Raw genomic sequence first — 21,007 nt, 5'->3', positions numbered from 1 at the left:
GATGCCAGCCTGGGTCAGGGGCTTTTTCAGTCATGCAGCAAACACTCCCTGGCAGCTGCTTCAGGCAAGCCTGCTGCTGCATCTCCCAATCCCAAGCCCAGTCTTCCCAGAAGTCCCCAGGTTGGTGCTGGAGCCAGCCCCTGGCTCTGAACTCAGGAAGGCAATGGAAAGGAGGGAGTGTCTGAGAAGGCTTCTAAAGCCCGTTACCGTTTCTGCTTCCAGGTCTCGGTTGGGAGGGTGAGGAAGCTGAGGCCCATAGATGGGTAAAAATTGCTGCGTGGCCAGCAGGCTGGGAACGGGACCCACACAGGGACCCCCGGGGTCAGGGTGAATCTCTTTCCTCCTGGCTTCCAAGGTTGGCACCTGTCACAGTGGGTATGATGGGGGTGCTCTGGTTGTGTGGCCGGGGAACAAAGCAGAGCCCCTGTAACCTACCACAGGACCTGGGTGCAGTTGGCGCTGGGGAGCTGAGGCAGGTGATTCCCTTTCTCCCTGCAGAATGTGGGGACACACCTGGCCCAGGAGAGCCACAGGGAAACACCTCGATCCACACTTTGCTGTGCCCAGCCCTACCCCACACAGGCACAGTGCCAGGCACTGGGCACTGCCATGTGTGACAGCCCAAGACTGTTCAGTTACTGTGGGGAGGATCCTGGAGCCACCAGGCCAAACCTCTTTAATCTGGCCACACCTCAGCCAGTCCCACTTTGGAAAGCACTGAGATGGGGGGTGAGAAAGGGCCTCTGAGCACAAGGGTGGGGGGGTCCTGCTTCTCTGAAGAACTGGAAGACCTGGCAACACGGGGTCCTTGTTCCCACCTAACTTGTGCAGAGGGGAAAAGTCCCAGTCTCAGACCAGGGCCAGGAGCCCCATGACGTGGGTAGGATGCTCTCCATCCCTGCACCCTGGCCCCTGGCCCCACCTCTTGCTCCTCAGGCTGTCTCATTTCTCCCACTGTGGCTTTCCCTGTTCCCTCCTCCTGCACTGCCAATCCCCCTTGGGGAATCCCCCTCAGCAAACCTCCCTCTTGATGCCAGCCCCTGAAGGTGCAACCCCCTCTGTGCACTCCCCCAGGTGCACCCCCCATGGATCCCCCAGGTGCATCCCCCACTCTGTGCACCCCCCTTCTGTGCCACCCTCCTCAGTGCCATACCCTTCAGTGCACCCCCTTCCAGGTACACCTGGTGCCATCCCCACTCAGTGCCACCCCCCTCAGTGCCACCCCCATGCTACCCTGCCTCAGTGCCACCCCCTGTGCCACCCTGCCTCAGTGCCACCCCTTGATGCTGCCCCCTCAGTGCCACCGCATGTCATCCTGCCTCGGTGCCACCCCTTGAAGTAAACCCCCCTTGGTGCACCCTTCCTCTTTTCAGACTCCAGGAATGCCTACCCTCCACCCGTCTCCACTGGGGGTCCTCACGGCACCTGGCACACAATTCGATCACAGGGCCTGGGACAGTATATGGTATCTCTGTCCGTCCCAGTCGAACAGGGCCTGGTCTGACTTCTCACGGTGGCCCTGGTATCCAGCATGGAGCCAGTAACTAACAAAAGTGCCAGAAACTGCTGAATGAGTAAATGAAAAACTTACCAAGCCCTGAAAGCAACTGTGGCCAGCACTCACTTCCAAAACCACTGAGCTCAGCCCCTTCCCCCTCTACACCAGTACCTCTTCTGCCCAGGTGCCTAGCCTCCCTCTCTTCTTGCCCTCCCCAACCCCATACACACCCAGTCCGCCTATGGGTGGCCTGCCAAGCCCACCTGGTCTGCTGAAATACTTTCCTTGGCCCACAGAGTGGTTTTTAAAATTCTGAACTGGTTGCCAACACTTTGAATTGGGAGGTTGGATCTAACAGGCTGAGAAGGCAAGGCCCGCAGGGCCTCGCTGTGTGCTGCATCCCCAGGGCAGGGCATGTGTCCCTGGTGAATAAGTGGATGGGGGGGTGGGGGGGGGTCCTGCTTCTCTGAAGAACTGGAAGACCTGGCAACACGGGGTCCTTGTTCCCACCTAACTTGTGCAGAGGGGAAAAGTCCCAGTCTCAGCCTGGGGTATACCCCTCCCCCTAGACCCCAGACCCAGTGGGCAGTCATTTGTGGACCTGCTTGGCTGTCCCTCCTCACCAGGCTTGTCAACATGGGACCATCTTGAGGGCCCAGCCTACATGCCAGCCCCCCCACAAATAACTCTTCCAGTCTCCCTTGTTTACACACAGACACATCCTCTTTCTCTGTCCCTCCCAAGAACTCGGAGCATACCTTGCCTGGCACCAGCTATTTCTCTCTTGGTTTAAGGAACTGCAACCAATCAAGCAAGACCCAATTTAGTTCAAGTCCCATCCAGCTTACCATCATGTCTAATGTGTGCCAGGCACAGTGCTAAGCACAGGGGCCGAAGAGGGGCATCTAGGTCCAGCTGGTAAGACCCACATCTGGATGGAGGGGCAGTGATGTGGGCTGCGGGAGCTCCCCCTCCCTCAGTGTCCCCACTGGCAGGCACTTACTTTCTCTGGGCAGAAAGGGGATGAGGCGGCTTCTCGTCTTCACCTTAGCAGGCTGGATCTTACACTTGCCAGGTGGTGCCCGCCTGCCAATGACACACGGGAGGTCATGAGTCTTACCCTGGGAGCCCATCCTGAGGATGTCCCCCTGCCATTACCTTTCCCCTGCATCGAGACTGGTATGGCCAGCAGCAATGGTAACAGGCAGCCGTTTACTGTTCACCTACTGTGTGGCCGGCGGCATCTCTGCCCATTCCATGCCCCCAGGAATTGCCCCCAGCTCTCATTCTAAGAGCTCCAGGGCATGAATCCCCCATAACAGCCCACCAGGTGCAAGCTCAGCCTCTGCCAGAATAGCACCAGGGCTGGAGGCTTACACTTTCCCAAGACACTTCTAACCCGGAGCATGGACTCTGTCCCCAGCGTGTGATCAAATGCCAGTCTCTCTCCTCCTGCAGCCTGCCTCCAACTCCTATAAATGCAGCCTGATTCCTGCCTGCCACCCTCTCCCTCCAGCCCCACAGCCTTTGAGAAGGGTCTCTCTCTGACCCTCTGGTTCCTGGATTTCTGATGATGCAGAATCTGAGAGATTCCTCTGCCTGGAACCATCTAAAGGATGTGGCGTGGGTGAGGAAAGCCTCCTCGCAGCTGGAGGCAGGGCTGAGGGACCTGGGGTCTTGGCATGTGGGGTTTGAGAGAGCAGGGAGACAAAAGGGAGAAGGGAGCCAGGACTAGTAATTGGGTCTCCGTTGACAATTTTGAGGGCACAGTAGGGAATGGAATTCCGTTTTAATTAGTTTTTGGCCGTCAATCTGTGACTCTTTGGGAACAACTCCATTCCAGGACAGAGCCACGTGCGTCCACGACTTCAACAGGATTCCAGTGGAATGGCAAAGGGGTGAAGTAGCCACGTGACACGGAGTGGCCTCTGGACAGGCTTGGCCCAAGAGGGACACCAAAGAGGGACAAAGGCCTTTGTCCCCAGAGACTGCAGAAACACAACTAGGCACACACGCTTCTCAAAGAGTGAGGTTTTTTGGTTGCTGTGACCTCCAGAGAACATCCACCCACTTCAGACAGACCCAGTGGGGCTTTTGATCCTTAAGGAAATTAGACAGTCTTTGTTATGCAAAAGGGTAGGAAATCCACCCAAAAACACCACTGTGTTATATTAGTTGAGCAATATTAGTTGATTAATTTTGACAAGTATATCATAATAATGTAAGGTGTTCATAATATGTAACATTTCCTCAGAGAAGCATTCTTTTTTTGAAAATTGGAAATAACCTAAAATTCCATGGAATGGGTAGGACAATTACAGTGACTCAGCAGAAAATCACGCAGCCATTAGAAATGGTTCTTTCGAAGGTGATGTTTGCAACATTTAGACACTATGGCATACATGAAGGAGAAATACCAAGTCTACATGTGCTCCAGATGCAACCACATCAATCCTGGCGCTGCAGAGATGATGATAGACGGGACCTCAGGGAAATCAGGAGGAAGGGATGGAAGGAGGAAGTGATGACATTTTCTTTGATGAGATGTCATATCAATACTTTATGCGTGTTTTTAAAACAAGCAAAAAAACCCAAGTCTGGTAAACAAGGAAAGTGAGAAGCCATCACAAACAGGGAAGCTGAGGAGATACAACTAAAGGTAACATAGGAACCTGGAATAGGAAAAGGACACTGGGAACAACTAGAAACAGCCTTTGAAAGAGTGTGGGGTCTGGGTGCAGTGGCGCACGCCTGTCATCCCAGCACTTTGAGAGCTTGAGGCAGCCCAATCACTTGAGGTCAGGAGTTCAAGACCAGCCTGGCCAACATGGCAAAACCCCTTCTCTACTAAAAATATAAAAATTAGCTAGTCATGGTGGTGGCGCCTGTAGTCCCAGCTACTCAGGAGGCTGAGGCAAGAGAATCACTTGAGCCCAGGAGGCAGAGGTTGCAGTGAGCTGAGATCCCACCACTGCTCTCCAGCCTGGGTGACAGAGCAAGACTCCATCTCAAAAAAAAAAAAAAAAGTAAAAGAGTATGGAGTTTAATGAATAGTGATGGAGCAATATTAGTTGATTAATTTTGACAAGTATACCATAATAATGTAAGGTGTTCATAATAAGGGACACAGGGTAAGGGGCATACGGGAAACGCTATACGTTTTGCCGCTTATCTGTACATCTAAAACGATTTTAAAATTTCTTTTATTTTGAGATAGGGTCTTGCTCTGTTACCCAGGCTGGAGGGCAGTGGTGTGATCATAACCCACTGCAGCCTTGACCTCCTGGGTTCCAGTGATCCTCTCCCCTGAGCATCCCAAGTAGCTAGGACTACAGACGTGTGCCAGCACACTGGACTGATTTTTAAATTCTTTGTTGAGATGGGACCTTGCTATGCTGATCACGCTGGTCTTGAATTCATGGGCTCAAGCACCTCCCCTGCTTTAGCTTCCCAAAGTGCTGGGATTACAGGCGTGAGCCACTGAACCCAGCATAAAATATTTTAAGCACAATAAGTGTTTTATAATTTTTCTTTCTGTAAAATAAATTAATTTTTTGAGAGACAAGGTCTCTCCCTGTATTGCCCAGGCTGGACTTGAACTCCTCGCATCTCCCTCCCAAGAACATGAAACCTGCCAGCTTGTTTCGGGATTTTCCCAAACCTGGCATATCTCAACATTTAGGGTAGCTAAACACATTGAGGACTCCTAGGGTCTGCCAAGTGTGTGGATTCTTGGAGTGCGATCTCAGGCCTTGTGTTAGAGATAAGCACAAGCTTGGACCGAACCAGGGTGTTGAAGGGCCATTCAGGCTGCTGCGGAAGCCAGCAGAGGAGTGAAAATCCAAGGGCTGAGAAGCAGCTTAGAAAGAGGATCACTCATTTATTCATCAAGCATTCCTGAGTCTCTGCCCCGTGCCATTCTCAGTACCTGGGTGGCCTCTGCAAAGTGAAGAGACACAGGCTTGGCCCTGAGACCCCCAGACCAGTTGGGAGACGGTCAGTCACGTAGCCCAGAGATTACAAGTCTGAGTGATGACAGTGAGGAAGGGCTGGACCGGGGCATGGAGGGAAAGTGGGTTGGGGGAGGTGCTAGGAGAGGGTGAGGCTAAGGCACACAACCAAGGGCTTGGGGCAGGCTCTGGAGCTGAAGCCCTGGGCCCAACCCTGGCTCTGGGCCCTGGGCCGTGACATTATATCTTTGTGCTCATTTCCACCACTGTAAAATGAACAGCTGAGAAGTCAGTGAGCTGCACACGGAAGGAGCTGGGACATGGCTGCCACGGCGCTTCTGGCCTTACAGCTAGGAGGGAAGCCGGGGAGATGGAGCCCCGGAAGGGAGTCCCAGTGAGGCGAATCACGTTCCTCTCGGGGCCTCAGTGTTCTTGTCTGAAAAATGGGGATGAATTCCACCCACCTGAGGGTGAGGCGGAGGGGACGGGCCAATGTAGCTAGGAGCCCTGACAGACAGCAGGAGCTTCTGTCCTGGAGGCCGGGACTCACCTGGATGGGTCAATTATCTTGTAGACGACCCCGCGTGGGGCTGTGGCACTTGGCTCCCCTGTCGACATGAAGTACAGCTCCCCTTTGGACAGAACAAAGCGACCAGTGAGAGCCCCGCCTGGAATACCCTCGAAGCCAGCCCCAACTCACTACCCCTCATCCCCAGTCCCCGCAGGCTTGTCCTTGTAAAAGGATAGCAGGCAGCCAGACATGGTGGCTCACGCCTGTAATCCCAGCACTTTGGGAAGCCGAGGTCAGTGGATCATGAGGTCAGGAGTTTGAGACCACCCTGGCCAACATAGTGAAACCTCATGTCTACTAAAAAATACAAAAAATTAGCCAGGCATGGTGGCAGGTGCCTGTAATTCCAGCTACTCAGGAGGCTGAGGCAGGAGAATTGCTTGAAACTGGGAGGAGGAGGTTGCAGTGAGCTGAGATCTTGCCATTGCACTCCAGCCCAGGCAATAGTGTGTGACTCTGTCTTAAAAAAAAAAAGAACAAAAGGATAGCAGAGAGCTCAGCTGGGCTGGGGTCAGGGAGGGGGGTTTCCCCAAGGAGGGTCTGAGAAAGCTTGGTAACAGATTGGAGGAAAGCATATCCCTGGGGACAGGTGCAGTCAGGGAGGGCTGCATGGGGGTGGGGTCTGAGAGGCAAGGCACAAGAGGCTTGGAAAGTGCCAAGGGAAGACAATTGAAGGATAACTTGTGTAACCGGGGTAGACCCAGCTGTGATGGGGCTGGGGAATGAGGACAGCAGGCTGCTGAGTGGTCAATGGCTCCTGAACCCCTAACCCAGGGGCACTAGCCCCACTGGAGAGGTGAGGGCAGGGGCTGTAGGCCTGCAGCAGTGGGGGTCCCCAGGTGAGACGTTCCTGCTGGGAAGTCTACGGGCATAGCCCTAAATTGGCCACATAGCCTTGGGCCGTCCATTCCCCTCTGGGCCTGTTTCTGGAGTGAGCCACCAGGAGCAGCCCTGGTCTCCTCTGCTCCAACCCCTCAAGGAACTCCCTGGTTCATCTGGCCGGCTGACCTTAAGGCCCACCTCTGGGAGGGTCCAGGGCCCAGGTCAGGCACGGTGCCCCTCCTCCATAACCAGGCGTTCATAGTCAGCCACAGTCTCCCCATTAGTAAAATGACAAGTTTGGACCAGGCAGACTGCAAGGCGCCTTCCAGCCCGGATCTGATGGGAGCTGTAGCCCCCAACCCTCTGCACACACAGGGTGCCCCCTCGGGTGCTGCCAAGCCCCCCCAGGGCTGCTGTTGAGACTCAGAAAACTGTGCTCCAAAATGAAGGCCTCAGAAGCCGCCTCCAAAGCAAAAGTGTTTCTCTGACCTCCTGTCCTCCTATCTCAGATCTATTCTTCCCTGAGGCACCATAGAAACTAGACTCCCTCTTTCCCGAGGCAGATCATAGAAACTGGCACACATTTCCCCCAAAGCTGGTCGGAACCTAAAAATATTATTGTAACTCTCTCCCCACCTTTCTGTGTAAAACTGGCCATAAAGAAATTATCTGAGGCCAGGCACAGTGGTTCATGCCTGTAATCCCAGCACCTTGGAAGGCTGAGGCAGGCGGACAACTTGAGGTCAGGAGTTCGAGACCAGCCAGGCCAACATGGCAAAACCCTGTCTCTACTAAAAATACAAAAATTAGCCAGGCATGGTGGTGCACGCCTGTAGTCCCAGCTACTCAGAAGGCTGAGGTATGAGAATCCTCTTGAATCTGGGAGGCGGAGGTTGCAATGAGCTGAGATCGCACCACTGTACTCCAGCCTGGGCGACAGAGCAAGACCCTGTCTCAAAAACAAAAACACAAAAAACAAAACAAAAAAACACACAAAAAACAACGATAACAACAAAAAAGAAATTATCTAGGTCAGATGTGGTGGCTGTAACTTTGGGAGGCTGAGGCAGGGAATCACTTGAGCCCAGGAGTTCCACACCCGCCTAGGCAACATAGCAAGACCCCATCTCTACAAACTATTTAAAAATAGTTGCATGTGCCTGTAGTCCCAGCTACTTGGGATGCTGAGGCAGAAGGATCACCCAGGAGTTTGAGGCTGCAGTGAGCCATAATGGCGACTCTGCACTCCACCCTGGATGACAGAGCAAGATTCTGCCTCTAAAAAAAAAAAAAAAAAACACAAAAATGGAAGAGATGATCTGACCTGTCTGACTCATTTGCAGGTCATAAGTCTCCTATTCCAGAGACAGTCCCATACCCAGAAGGAAGGAATGCATGCGCAGAGAGGCCAAGAAGATTCTAGACACACAGGCTGTGCTGGCTCTCCCCACTCAATCAGCATGAGCTCAGACCCTTTTTGTTCAATCACATTTCTACACAGCTGTCCACACTTCGTTGCACCTGAGCATAAAAATGAACAATTTTGGCCACGCCTGTAATCCTAGCACTAGGGATCGCATGAGGTCAGGAGTTTGAGACCAGCCAGGCCAACATGGTGAAACCCGTTTCCACTAAAAAATACACACAATGTAGCCAGGCATGGTGGCACATGCCTGTGATCCCAGCTACTTGGAAGGCTGAGGTGTAAGAATCACTTGAACCCTGGAGGCGAAGGTTTCAGTGAGTCGAGGTCACACCACTTCACTCCAGCCTGAGCAACAAAAGCATAACTCCATCTCAAAAAAAAAAAAGAAAATGGACAATTTCTCCTGTATCTTTGGGTCTTCATTCCAAGGGTTCCTGTGTCATGTAAAACTGTGACAGAATGCATTTGTGCCCCTTTTCTCCGAGGAATCTGCCCCTTGCCAGTGGTTTTCCGTGAACTTTCGTTGGGCAAAGGGGACGTCTTCCCTTGGTGGGAAACTGAGCCACCCTCCTGGTCTCTGTGGTGTGGACTGTCCCTGGAGCACACTGGGCCAGAAGACTTGTTTTGTAATTTGCAAGTATCAACAACTAGAGAGGCAGAAGCGGGGTCTGGGAGCAGGGGAAGGTTTGTTCTGGCCGGACCGCAGGGCTCCGGGCCGGTGCCTTCCAGAGGCCGCTGCCAAAGCTGTCTCTGGGCCGCCTGTCTCTCTGGTGCCTCCTCCTGGCTTTCCACACTCGGGTGTCACTCAGCGGACTGAGGAATGGCCTTTGGGAACGCACCTTCCTTTCAGGCCCTGCCTCTGTTGGGGGAGGGGCCGCCCCCGCTTCCAAAACACATTAACCCCCTACTGACCAAAAGAAAGGGCTTTCAAGGGCCCAGAGGGCTTAGGAATGGCTGTGGGGGCTGGGGGCTGCTTAATTCAGATTTTGACGGTTCAACAAAGGTTTCCCAGACTCAGCCCTGGGGGCTCTGGGCACTGAGCCCTGCAGGGGACACCCCTCCAAAGGCCCCTGGGCGGCCGTTGCCTAGCAACCCCAATAAGCATCCATTAGGGCCCGCCGGGGGCCCCTGGGCTTTTGTCCAGGAACAATCCCGGGCCAAGGACAAAGGCAGGAGGCTGGAGCAGAATCCAGTCTCCACAGCCCCTCTTCCTCTCCCCTCCCACTCTGTCCCTTGCATTGAAAACACAAGTGCCTAGATTCAGGACCCAGTAACCGACAAGAAGGCTGTGTCCACCCGCTCTGAAATAATTACGTGGCTTCATTTAACGGCCCAAATACATTTGCCATCAGGAAATCCAGACCAGGGGAGGGCTCTGAGGAGACTCCCTTCCACCACCTGCCTGCATTTCCACCATTTTAGACCTTCCGGCCAACTAACTGGCAGGGACGCTTTCCCGTGTCATTAGTCTAGGACTCCTGGCAACTTGCCCAGGGTGGGGTAGGGCAAGGGGAAGAAAGGGGCCACTACTTCCATTTTCCATAGGAACAAACAGAAGCTCAGAGAGGTGAAGACGCCCAAGGATGTGTCAGAGGCATGTGAACCAGAGCGACTCCATCTTGAATAGGAGCTGGGCAAAATAAGGCTGAAACACTGGGCTGCCTTCGCAGACATGTAAGGCATTCTGTTGCAGAATGAGATAGGAGGTCGGCACAAAATACAGGTTGTAAAGACTTTGCTGATAAAACAGTTTGCAGTAAAGAAGCTGACTAAACCCCACCAAAACCAAGATGGCGCTAAGAGTGACCTCTGGGCCTCCTCAGTGCTACACTCCCACCAGCACCATGACAGTTTACAAATGCCATGGTAATGTCAAGAAGTTACCCTACATGCTTTAAAAAGGGGAGGCATGAATAATCCACCCCTTGTTTAGCATACCGTCTCGAAATAACCATAAAAATAGGCACCCAGCCGCCCTGGGGCTGCTCTATGGAGCAGCCATTCTTCTATTCCTTTACTTCACTTTACTCTATGGACTTGCACTGAATTCTTTCTTGTGTGAGATCCAAGAACCCTCTCTTGGGCTCTAGTGCAGGACCCCTTTCCTATAACACAGGCACATGCAAGGTCCGGAGCCCAGGGAACATCTTCCTCCCCATGGGAACTAGTTTCAGGCCTGTGTGGTCCTTCCCCCACATCAGAGACCAGAAGGCCTGCAGGGTGGAGGACCGTCCCAGGGATGGGCAGCCAACAAGGAGAGGTGTCAGGAGTGCTCACCGGCCTCATCTTCCCCAAAGGAGATGATGTGTGGGTAGTAGTGGTTGATGAGGCTTGGGAAGTCACAGGTCTGGCCATGGCCCATGCAGATCTCATTATACTGCCACTGGCCTGTCTCCGGGTTCTCGTGGAGGGACATCAGACGCCTGCAAAGGAAGATGAACTGTGAGGCCATGCCTGGCATGGCACCTAGGGAAACCTACCCACCAATCCATCCATCCCTCCCTCCCACATCCATCCATCCATCCGTCCATCCACTCACCCACCGATTCATGCAAGGACCATACACAATTTGCCAAGCCCAGTGCAGAACAAGCATGCAGGGCCGCTCGTTGAAAAAGTATTAAGAATTCAAGATAGTAACCACAGAGCATGAGATCAAGCATGGACCTTTCTGAGCATGGGGCCCTGTGTGACTGCATACGTCCATGAAGCTGTCACTGTGTGCAATCTTCACTAAGCACCTACCAGAGACCCACAAGAATGAACAAGACTAGCTTGGTTCCTGCACCCTGAATGCAATCTTGCCCACTGGCTCCTGCAGAGGGCACAACGCTGTCAAGAGCTCACCGGTTTCAGAACCTGCCAAGCACTGGAGCGTCAACATCTTTGGAATATGCTAACCTTGCTCCTTACTCCCATCTCGGCTTGCCAATCACCTATTCATACTTCCAGGTCCTGCTTAGAGACATCCCCTCCTCTGTGAAGCCCTCCCTGAATGCCTGCATGCTGGGCTCCCCACACTGTGCACAGGCTCTCTGAGGTTGCAGTACAGTGGACTGAGTGGGTCTGTCTCCCTGGCTTGGGTGTGAGGGGTGCTCTTCATCTCTGTCATCCTGGCCCTTGCCTGACCCAGCAGAGGGGCTGAGAAAACTGGCAAAATTAGTGGAATTTCTGTGGTCAGACTTGGGCCCTCCCGGGAAGGACAGAAGGGAGAAAGGAGAATCAGGGGTAAAAACAGAGGCTTCATCTACACCCATTTTCCAGATGGAAAAACTGGGTCTGAGGGGAAGGGGTGGAGATGAGAGGGATTCAACTTCCAGGGGCCCAGTTTGGGTATCTCTCTCAGCTTCAGGCTGCAGGCTGGACACAAAGTCAGAATTCTCCCACCAGCCTCAGGCAACTTCACGTCTTTATTCCCCCTCCTTAGGAACCCTATTCAGCTGCCTTCTGAAGAATGCATGGAAATAGGCTGCCTGGAAATAGGAAACACCAGGCTGGGCATCATGCCTTGAGCCTGTAATTCCAGCACTTTGGGAGGCCGAGGCAGGAGGATCGCTTGAGTCCAGGAGTTCAAGACCAGCTTGGGCAACAGACCAAGAGCCCATCTCTACAAAAATTGCAAAAATTAGCCAGGCAGGGTGGCACACGACTATAGTCTCAGCCACTCAGGAGGCTGAGGTGGGAGGATTGCTTGAGCCTGGGAGGTGGAGGCTGCAGTGAGCTGAGATTGTGCCACTGCACTCCAGCCTTGGCAACAAAGTGAGATGCTGTCTCAAAACAACAGCAAAAACAAAAATACTATATATTAAGCATGCACTAGATTCTTTCTTTCTTTCTTTTGAGTGCACACTAGATTCTAAGTGCTATTTACGTATTAACTGATTCAGTTCTCAAAACAAACTTAGGGGGCAAGTACTACGATCATCTCGATGTTGCAGATGAGGTAGCTGAAGATAAGGAAGGGTAAAGTAACTGGCCAAGGTCACCCGGCCAGTAAGTAGGCCAGGGTTCAGACCAGGCCACTTGGCCCACTGTCATGAGGCTCCATAAGCACCCTTGGGGACAGAGCCTGACTCACAGGAGGCTTATGATGTAGGTTTCCCTCCCCTATCAAGCCTATTTGGGATGTAATTCATCCTCCCCCAACAACAGGGTCTCAGTGGGTGGCACTGCTGCCCTAGAGCACAGGGGCAGGGCAACAAGGCTCCAAGGCCACAAGAGCCCCACCTCCTCTCCCCATTAGGAGGCCCATGGGCAGCCACTGTCCTCTGGGGTCCATCCATCCATCTAAGCAAAGTTTCTCAAGCTTTGCAAGCTCTCTGCAGTCCTGGCTGGGGTAGGCTGGGCAGGACTCCAGGCCCCCATCACCTGGTTGAGTGACAAGCTATGGCTTTCCCAGGAGCAGGATGGCCCTGAGTGTCAAGAAATTGTTCCTGATCTGCCCTCCTGCCCATCAGAACTGCTGCCAGATGCAGAGCACATGGTTCTCAGGGGGGACAGGAAGATCAGGGACCCAGCATTGAAGCAAACCTCCAGTCTTCAATGCCATGAGTTGTGTGACTATCACAGAGGCACTGAGGCCTGCAGCAGAGGCTCAGGATGCATAACGGAGAAGCAGGTGGATGCAGGTGTCAGGCCCACAACCTGGCCCCATCAGAGCGGTGAGGCACATGTGCAGGAACGGGGGCACACACATACACTCCTTTTCACCAAAGAGCCAATCCCAAGGAGCCAGTGGCAGCAGCCAGGGGCACAAGGGCACTAGGCTACTTACCCGGTCATGAAATCACCAAAAATGTAGAGGCCGTTCAGGTTGGGGTACTCGCAGCCCCGGTACACGTAGCCCCCGGTGACCGACTTGCCAATTGTGTGCGGGTAGGCAAAAATCGGCAGTATGTCATCTGCGGGGTGGGAGGGCGAGAAGCTGCGGTGAGCCGGCGGCCAGCAGGTTCATCTGCCAGGAGAATTCCAGAGGGATTCCGCGGGGGCGGGCGGCCACGGAGGAAGGGGTGTGCCACAGCAGGGCTGGCGTGTTGGAAAAGTTGTCTGCAGGGGTGCCAGGTGGGGATGGGGCGAGGAGGAACAGAAAAGCAGTGCTGGGAGGCCTCCAAGGCGCAGGGAGGCTTCGGGTGAGGGCGAAGGCAGTCTCCGAGGGAGGCGTTAGTGCACAGCCCATGCGGTTGGGGTGGGGGCAGACCCAGGATCAGGGGGTGCCTGGGGTGCGTGTGGCCCTCAAGTGAGGCCCTGCCGCACAGCTCACAGAGTGGGGCCCGGGATCCCGGGGCGCGGGTGGTCCCTGAGGGAGGCCCTGCCGCACGGCAGGTGAGGTGAGGTGGAGGCGGATCCGGGGCTGGGGTGCCTGGGGCGCGGGCACTCACTGAGCGAGGCGTTGGTACACAGGCTGCGGTCGTAGCACTGGAACCCCTCGCGCGCGCGCCAGCCGTAGTTACCGCCGCGCTCCACCAGGTCCACCTCCTCGTACTTGTTCTGGCCCACGTCGCCGCAAAAGAGGCGCCCGCGGCCGGCGCCCGACTCGGGGTCGCCGCGGTCGAAGGAACAGCGCCACATGTTGCGTACGCCCAGGGCGTAGACCTCGGGCCGCGCAGCCGGGTCTCCCAGGAACGGGTTGTCGGGCGGGATGCCGTAGGGCAGGCCGCGCTCCTTGCGGTCAACGTCGATGCGCAGCACCTTGCCCAGCAGCGCCGACCTGCGGGCGGGGTGGGAGAGGGCGCGGCTCAGGGTCGCTGTGCGCCGGGACGCACGGGCTCTGCGGGGCAGGTGCCGGGGCGCTGGCTGACCATTGAGCCAGGTGCAGGGTGAGCCTAGGTTGCGGGGCCAGAGACCCCGGGATCCAGTCCTCCTTAGCTACTTACAGCCCGGTAACCTCATTCATTCATTCAACATGCATCTCCCAGCTTCCTGTGCGCCAGGCCTGTCCCAAGCATTGGACACACACATCATCTATTTCATCTTGTCCTCACAACAGTCTTTTAGGTAGGTGGCTCCTAGTATGATCCCCCTCTATAGCTGTGGCAGCAGAGCTCAGAAAGGCCGAATAACGTTGCCCAGTTGCCGCACCGCTGGGATCGGCCCAGACAGCCTGCCCAGAAACCCAAGCTCCTTACCACACACTGTGGAATGTGGGTGTCCTCAACTATAACTTTAGAGTGGTCCCGCTCCGTCCACTCATTCCTCCCAGACTGTGCTATAGCGTGGAAATTCCAGTAGAAAAATGACTTGTATTTACAGTTTTCTTCCAGTACCTGGCATTGTGACCAGCACATAGCGGAGGGCCATTAAGTGTCTGCTGAATCAGTGAATGATGGATTGCAATAAAAGCCAAACAGGATGAGTAAACAGGACGTCCAGGAGTCCCAAATCAGCCTCCCCCATTCCCTTAGCCAAAACGATAAAACCTACTAGGACCCACAAATGATAAAACATACTAGGACACACCTACCAGAGTGTGGGTGTCGGGGGAGGGGGAGAGAGCACAGGGGTACAGCCCTAAGCTCCATGCAGTTCAGGGGATGAGTAGCTCATAACAAAAGTGACACATGATGGGAAAAATCTGTAATGCGCTTAAAGACAGTGCAGAGAACATTCCCTTTTTATCTATGATTTTTGATGCACCAACTTAATGCATCAGCTTCCCTTGCTGTTAGCATTTTGGTGTCCTCCCTCTGGATTGCTTTTCAAGACAGGGTTTGTGAAGCTGTACTCCATTATCCTCACATAGCATTACCACCCACGCCTATCCCTTATCAGTAGGGACAGCAAACAAGTGTCCTCTTTCATGGTAGTGAAATGCTCCCACCCAGTATGTGCCTTGTGATCAAGCCCCTGCTGCTGGCCTTCTATTTCCCCCATGGATTCCTCTCGTCGTTCCAGGCTTCTGAGTGCCGCCTAGATCACACCTCTGAGCCCATGCACCATACCACGATTCGATAGCTGAGTGGGCAAAACTCATAGCAGCAAAACGATGTTTTGAAGTTCTGTCCAATTATCCACTAATCCTTAATTTCTATTTTCTCAACTTTCCTCTCTAAACATATCCCAAACATGAGAAAGCTGGGACGATGCTTACGCTGTCACATATGAAAGCACAACTCACAAAGTGTGAGCACTTTAATTAGAGTCATCAACACCATGCTTGCTGTTTTTACCTCCTGGGCTGAGGAAGGTTTTACCATTTTGGTGAAGGGAATGAGGAGGCTGGCTTCAGACTCCTGGACATCCTGTTCACATGCACAAGACTGTTCGTGTGTATGTGTGTGAACGAGTGTATGTATGTAGATGTGTGTGGATGTGTGTACATGTATGTGTATGCATGTTTGTGTGCATATGTGCATGCATGCATATTTGTGTATGTGTGTGTGTAATGGAATGAGATCTTGAGCTTACTTGCTCAAGCCTGGAAGTGGGGAAGAGAGCAAGACTACACATTAACATCTGGGTCTTCCTGAGGGACCCTAAGACAGGAGGTCCTGTGCTGGTGCCACCCTGCTCCAGCCAGCTCACACTTTCCATTCAGCTTGGGGTGCACCCCTTCCCTTCTTCCAGCAGGAAAGGCTGTCCTTAGAGAAAATCCAATCTGCCCTGAGGCTCACTGATGTCACCTCTCAGGTGCCTGTGATCAGAAACTACTGTGCCTGACCCTGGGCAGCCACAATCGCCTTTACTTCTTGTGACAAGCCACCTGCATTGGGGATTTTTACCTCCTCTAACTGATGAGGGCAAGTGACTTGCCTAGGCTGCCCAGCTAACTGCAGGCTGAGCTGGGACCCAGAACCTTTTCTCCTGCCCTACACTGCGTGGCTGAGGAAGGAACTCGGTCTCTAGAAGCGTATGAGAAGCCCAGGAGTACGTAAACCAACCCACTAACCAACCGAAAGATGAGCATACTTGTTCTGGGCATTTCCAAACATCCCAAAGGGGTCTCCGGCCATCCCGCCATCTCCGGTGAAGATGTAGAGGTACCCATCATCCCCGAAGAGCAGCTGGCCCCCGTTGTGGTTTGAGGCTGGTTCTTTCACCTCCAGGATTATCCTAAAGAAAGATAAGGGACCCACAAAACTCAGCCTTTCGGCATGAGCCAAAAACACAAAACAAGATCACGGTCTCTCTTGGATGTCATTTCACGATGGAAAAGACTTTTCTTTTTTTGAGACAGAGTCTTGGTTTGTTGCCCAGGCTGGCGTGCAATGGTGCAGTCTTGGCTCACTGCAACCTCCGCTTCCCAGGTTCAAGCAATTCTCCTGCCTCAGCCTCCAGAGTAGCTGGGATTACAGGTGCCCACCACCATGTCCGGCTAATTTTTGTATTTTTAGTAGAGATGGTGTTTCACCATGTTGGCAAGGTTGGTCTTGACCTCCTGACCTCAAGTGATTCACCCACCTCAGCCTCCCTAAATGCTGGGATTACAGGCATGAGCCACAGTTCTCTTGGAGAACTGGCTGTACAGGCTCATGTAAGATCCTGAGAATTATGTTTCCTCCTTTTGCTCTGGCTGCCAGGAAGCTCATAGTCAAGACTAATGCTGTGCATCATAAAGAATCATGTTAGCCCTCATAGCTGTCATAGTTGATTTCTCCTCTTTTTATACGTTCAGTATCAAGATTTTACAGTTTCATCAAACACACAATGTGCTGTTCTTTGCCAGTTTGCCCTCAGACCCGGTCCTGGCCCTCCCACTACCTCCTCTCTACTTCAGGGGGTCAGCTTCTGTGAATGACATTTCCCAGGTTTCTTAGCTAGCTGGGCTCCAGCGAGGTTCAGCCAGTGGACACATTGGCAGGACCCTGGAGAGGCAGGAGCACTGGGATTTCTCCCCTTCTCTGCTTTAAGCAGCCTCTCTTTTGGCAGCAGCGGCTTCTTCTCCCTGGCCCCACCTCCTCCTGCCCATGCCAGTTACAGTTCTAGCTTCTATTGGGTGTCCCCGGCTCCACAGCCCGAGTAACCCCATCGTCTCACTTTGTCCTCCTGGCCCAATAGGCAGCTTCTTCCAGTTGTTAATCTCAGAGTCGCTGCCTTCCTTCCCCAGGTTTCCACCCCTTTTTTTTTCTTTTTAGACAGAGTCTCGCTCTATCACTCAGGCTGCAGTGCAGTGTCAGGATCTCAGTTCACTGCAACCTCCACCTCCCAGATTCAAGCAATTCTCTTGCCTCAGCCTCCCAGGTAGTTGGTACTACAGGTGTCCACCACCGCACCCAGCTAATTTTTGTGTTTTTAGTAGAGATGAGGTTTTGCCACGTTAGCCAGGCTGGTTTTGAACTCCTGACCTCAAGTAGTACACACGCCTTAGCCTCCCAAAGTGTTGGGGTTACAGGTGTGAGCCATGGCATCAGAGCCCTTTGATCATTCCGAACACCTGAGTAACTGACTCCCAGAATCAAAGTCTACCTACTGAGTAAGCTGATACAGGGTTTATTTCAGACTACGTGTGCCCCACATAGTCTGTGCGACCAAGTCAGACCCATTTTGAAAATAGTTGGGGCATAAATCAGCCACAGAGCGCAGGCTCTGCAGGAGTTGTTGAGAGGAGCAGAAGCCCGCAGGCAGGAACAGATGAACCTCAGGGCAGGAAGGAAAGCAAGTTCCCGTGGGCAGGGGATTCAGGTGGGAAAAAGGAGCCAGTAGGACTCAAGAATAGCACCTTCAGGCCAGAATGAGGCAGGCTGGGGCTCAAGAATAGCACCTTCAGGCCAGAGTGAGGCAGGCTGAGGCTCAAGAATGGCACCTTCGGGCCAGAGTGAGGCAGGCTGGGGCTCAAGAATGGCACCTTCGGGCCAGAGTGAGGCAGGCTGGGGCAGACGGTGGGCTTTGGAGAAAATGGATCAGGGTTCTGGCTCTGATGCTCCCTCCCTGTGTGACCCAACACTCCACCTCTCTAAGTCTCCACTTTCTCATCTGTAAAATGGGAAAAATAATACTAGCCTCAGTGGGTTTTAGGAGAATCAAATGAACCGTCTAAAGTGCCTGAAACAGAAGAGCTGGTGGAGAAATGCTGGGCCTCGCAGGCCAGATGGAGGTTTGGATATGATCCCCATGTGAGGTCTGTTCTGCAAAACTGTCCTTCCCCAGGCCCCAAAGCATGAAATTCACCACCCCCACCAGGTGTGTTAAACATTCATAATATTTAAGAACAGTTTGGGAGGCTGAGTCGGGTGGATCACAGGTCAGGAGTTTGAGACTAGCCTGACCAACATAGTGAAACCCCATCTCTACTAAAAATACAAAAATTAGCTGGGCGTGGTGGTGCGTGCCTATAATCCCAGCTACTCAGGAGGCTGAGGCAGGAGAATCGCTTGGACCTGGGAGGCAGAGGTTATAGTGAGCCGAGATTGTGCCATTGCACTCCAGCCTGGGCAACAGAGCGAGACTCCGTCTCAAAAAAAAAAAAAAAAGAACAGGATAGCAACTGGTACTGTCACACCAGTGCATATGGTGCCCTATCCCCCACCCAGACCCAGTTCCCCAGGGAAGCCACCTCTCAGAGCTGTGGTCCACGGCGTTCTCGTCGTCTTCAGAGACCCTGAACTCACTGATGCGGATCCACTCTTCAGCGCGGATCCCCACTGAGTAGTAGACGTAGAGCTTGCGGTTGTGCTTGAAGCTGGGGTGGAAGGTGATTCCCAGGAAGCCACGCTCATCGCCCTCCCAAGGCGAGGTGAGCACCGCCTGGCTTATGTTCAGGAAAGGCTTCTCCAGCCTGAAGCGGTTGGGCAGGTAGGCCCATACCAGCCCCACCTGCTCGGCCACAAAAAAGCGGTGGGTGCCGTCGCCAGCGTGGACCATGGCCACGGGGTTGCGCAGCCCATTGGCCACCTCCTCCAAGCAAAGCTGCAGGCAGCCCGTGGCGTCGGCCACCATGTGGCCCAGGTCTGAGTTGAGGTTCTTGTTGGACATCAGGTCAGGGTAGCAGTAGTCCGTGTCATCCAGGGACAGGTAGTGGCAGAACTTGTCACGGTTGTCCTCCAGCGCCCGGAGCGCCTTGTCGGTTGAGAAGTGGCGGAGCAGCCGCCGGCATTTCTGCCACATGGTCAGGCAGTAGTCCTGGCAGAGCCCAGGCACAGTGCGCAGGGGTGTCGACGGGTCCTCGGCATCATAGAGGTGGGCTGCATACGGCGAGCATTCCTGCAGAGACAGCAATGGTTCAGAGATGCTTTGTGGAGGTGCTTACCCGCTGCGCGACCTTGGGTGGGTCCCCCATCTCTCAGAGCCTCAGTCTGCTGCTCCATAAAATGGAGACAATGCCATCTGTCTGTTACCACGATAAGTCTCAACAACAATAGCAGAACTTAGGTCTTAATGTTTGTGTTGTTCTGTCAGAACACAAAACAACACTATTACTCCTCCTATTAATAGCAGCGGCAGCTACTCTGGAGCACCTGCCATATGCCAAAAAGGGTCTGAGGCACTGTCACTCACCCTCTCTGTGTTAACAGCCCACCTCCGTCCCTACATCAGCACAGCTCACTCCTGCACTTAACTTGGGTTCCTGCCCAAGGCTCACCTCCGGTCCTCCGTGACCACCTTGTCCACACCCTCTAGTACCTTCTGGCCTCTCTCTGTTGAAAAACAGTAAAACACCAAGTGCTCCCTGGCCTGGCCCTGCCCATGGACAGCCCCTTTGGAGCTGTCTTTCCATCTCCTAATACTTGGATCTGTGTCCCCCCCCAAATCTCACGTAGAACTATAATCCCCAGTGTCAGAGGAGGAGCCTGTGAGAGGTGACTGCATCACAGGGGCGGAGTTATCACGAACGGTTTAGCACCATCTCCCCTTGGTACTGTCTATAGAGTGAGTTCTTGTGAATTCTGGTTGTTTTAAAATGTGTGACACCTGCCACCACCTCCATCTCTCTCTCTTGTTCCTGCTGTCACTGTGGGACATGCCTGCCTCCCCTTTGCTTTTCACCATGATTGTAAGTTTCCTGAGAACTCCCCAGAAGCAGAAGCCGCTATGCTTCCTATGTAGCCTGCAGAACTGTGAGGCAATTAAAACTCTTTTCTTTATAAATTACCCAGTCTTTTTTTTTTTTTTTTTTTTTGAGACAGGGTCTCTCTCTGTCACCCAGGCTGGAATGCAGTGGCACCATCTCAGCTCACTGCAACCTCTGCCTCCTGGGCTCAAGAGATCCTCCTGCCTCAGCCTCTTGGGTAGCTGAGACTACAGGTAAGAGCCACCACACCTAGCTAATTCTTGTGTTTTTTTCTAGAGATGGAGTTTTGCCATGTTGCCCAGGTCAGTCCCAAACTCCAGAGCTCAAACCATCGTCCCGTTTCAGCCTCCCAAAGTGCTGAGATTACAGACATGAGCAAACGCGCCCGGCCAGGTATTTCTTTATAGCAATGAGAGAACAGACTAATACATACTCCCAGCCATTTCACACCTGTGAGCCACAGCACAGCCTGTTGCCTTCACAAGCATGCCCCTCCTCCGCTCTTCTCTGGCAGGCAAACTCTGGTCATCCTTAAATCATGGCCATGGGAGAGGGAGTGCTAACCAATCACAGCAGCTCCTGGGGTTTTGGGCAGATTGTGGGCCAGGCACTAGGCAGTGTGCCCATGAATCTGCATTTCCTCCTCAAGGCAACCACAGGAGGGAGGCCTGTCCTTATTCTCACTGCACAGAGGTGGGAGCAGAGACAGCAGAAGGAAGCCACTGGCCCAAGGTCTCATGTCACATGGACCAGTGGGATTTGAGCCATGTGTGCCCAGTTCCCGGCTACCCATCCC

The 21,007-nt window shown here is 53.5% G+C and overlaps 1 protein-coding gene across 7 annotated transcripts in view; it reads right to left on the bottom strand.

Annotated features, from left to right (window-relative positions):
• The window catches only part of HHIPL1 (HHIP like 1), a 75,343-nt gene that overhangs the window by 7,635 nt on the left and 46,701 nt on the right, over positions 1-21,007 (bottom strand). For 6 of the 7 annotated variants that reach the window (XM_035261431.3, XM_035261432.3, XM_078335726.1 and 3 more), the window contains 7 exons: positions 18,757-19,403; positions 16,173-16,316; positions 13,646-13,974; positions 13,042-13,168; positions 10,545-10,690; positions 5,999-6,080; positions 2,502-2,584 (listed from right to left, as the gene is read on the bottom strand). In XM_035261431.3, coding sequence (XP_035117322.1) covers positions 2,502-2,584; positions 5,999-6,080; positions 10,545-10,690; positions 13,042-13,168; positions 13,646-13,974; positions 16,173-16,316; positions 18,757-19,403 — 1,558 coding nt within the window. Of the gene's footprint in view, positions 1-207; positions 364-2,501; positions 2,585-5,998; positions 6,081-10,544; positions 10,691-13,041; positions 13,169-13,645; positions 13,975-16,172; positions 16,317-18,756; positions 19,404-21,007 lie in introns of all 7 variants that reach the window. The other variant, XR_004730130.3, reaches the window with a different exon arrangement.

Source organism: Callithrix jacchus, chromosome 8 (assembly GCF_049354715.1).
Source record: "Callithrix jacchus isolate 240 chromosome 8, calJac240_pri, whole genome shotgun sequence".
Lineage (NCBI taxonomy): Eukaryota > Metazoa > Chordata > Mammalia > Primates > Cebidae > Callithrix > Callithrix jacchus.
Note: the sequence above shows the minus strand (reverse complement) of the source record. Positions and strands in the feature narration are given on the sequence as shown.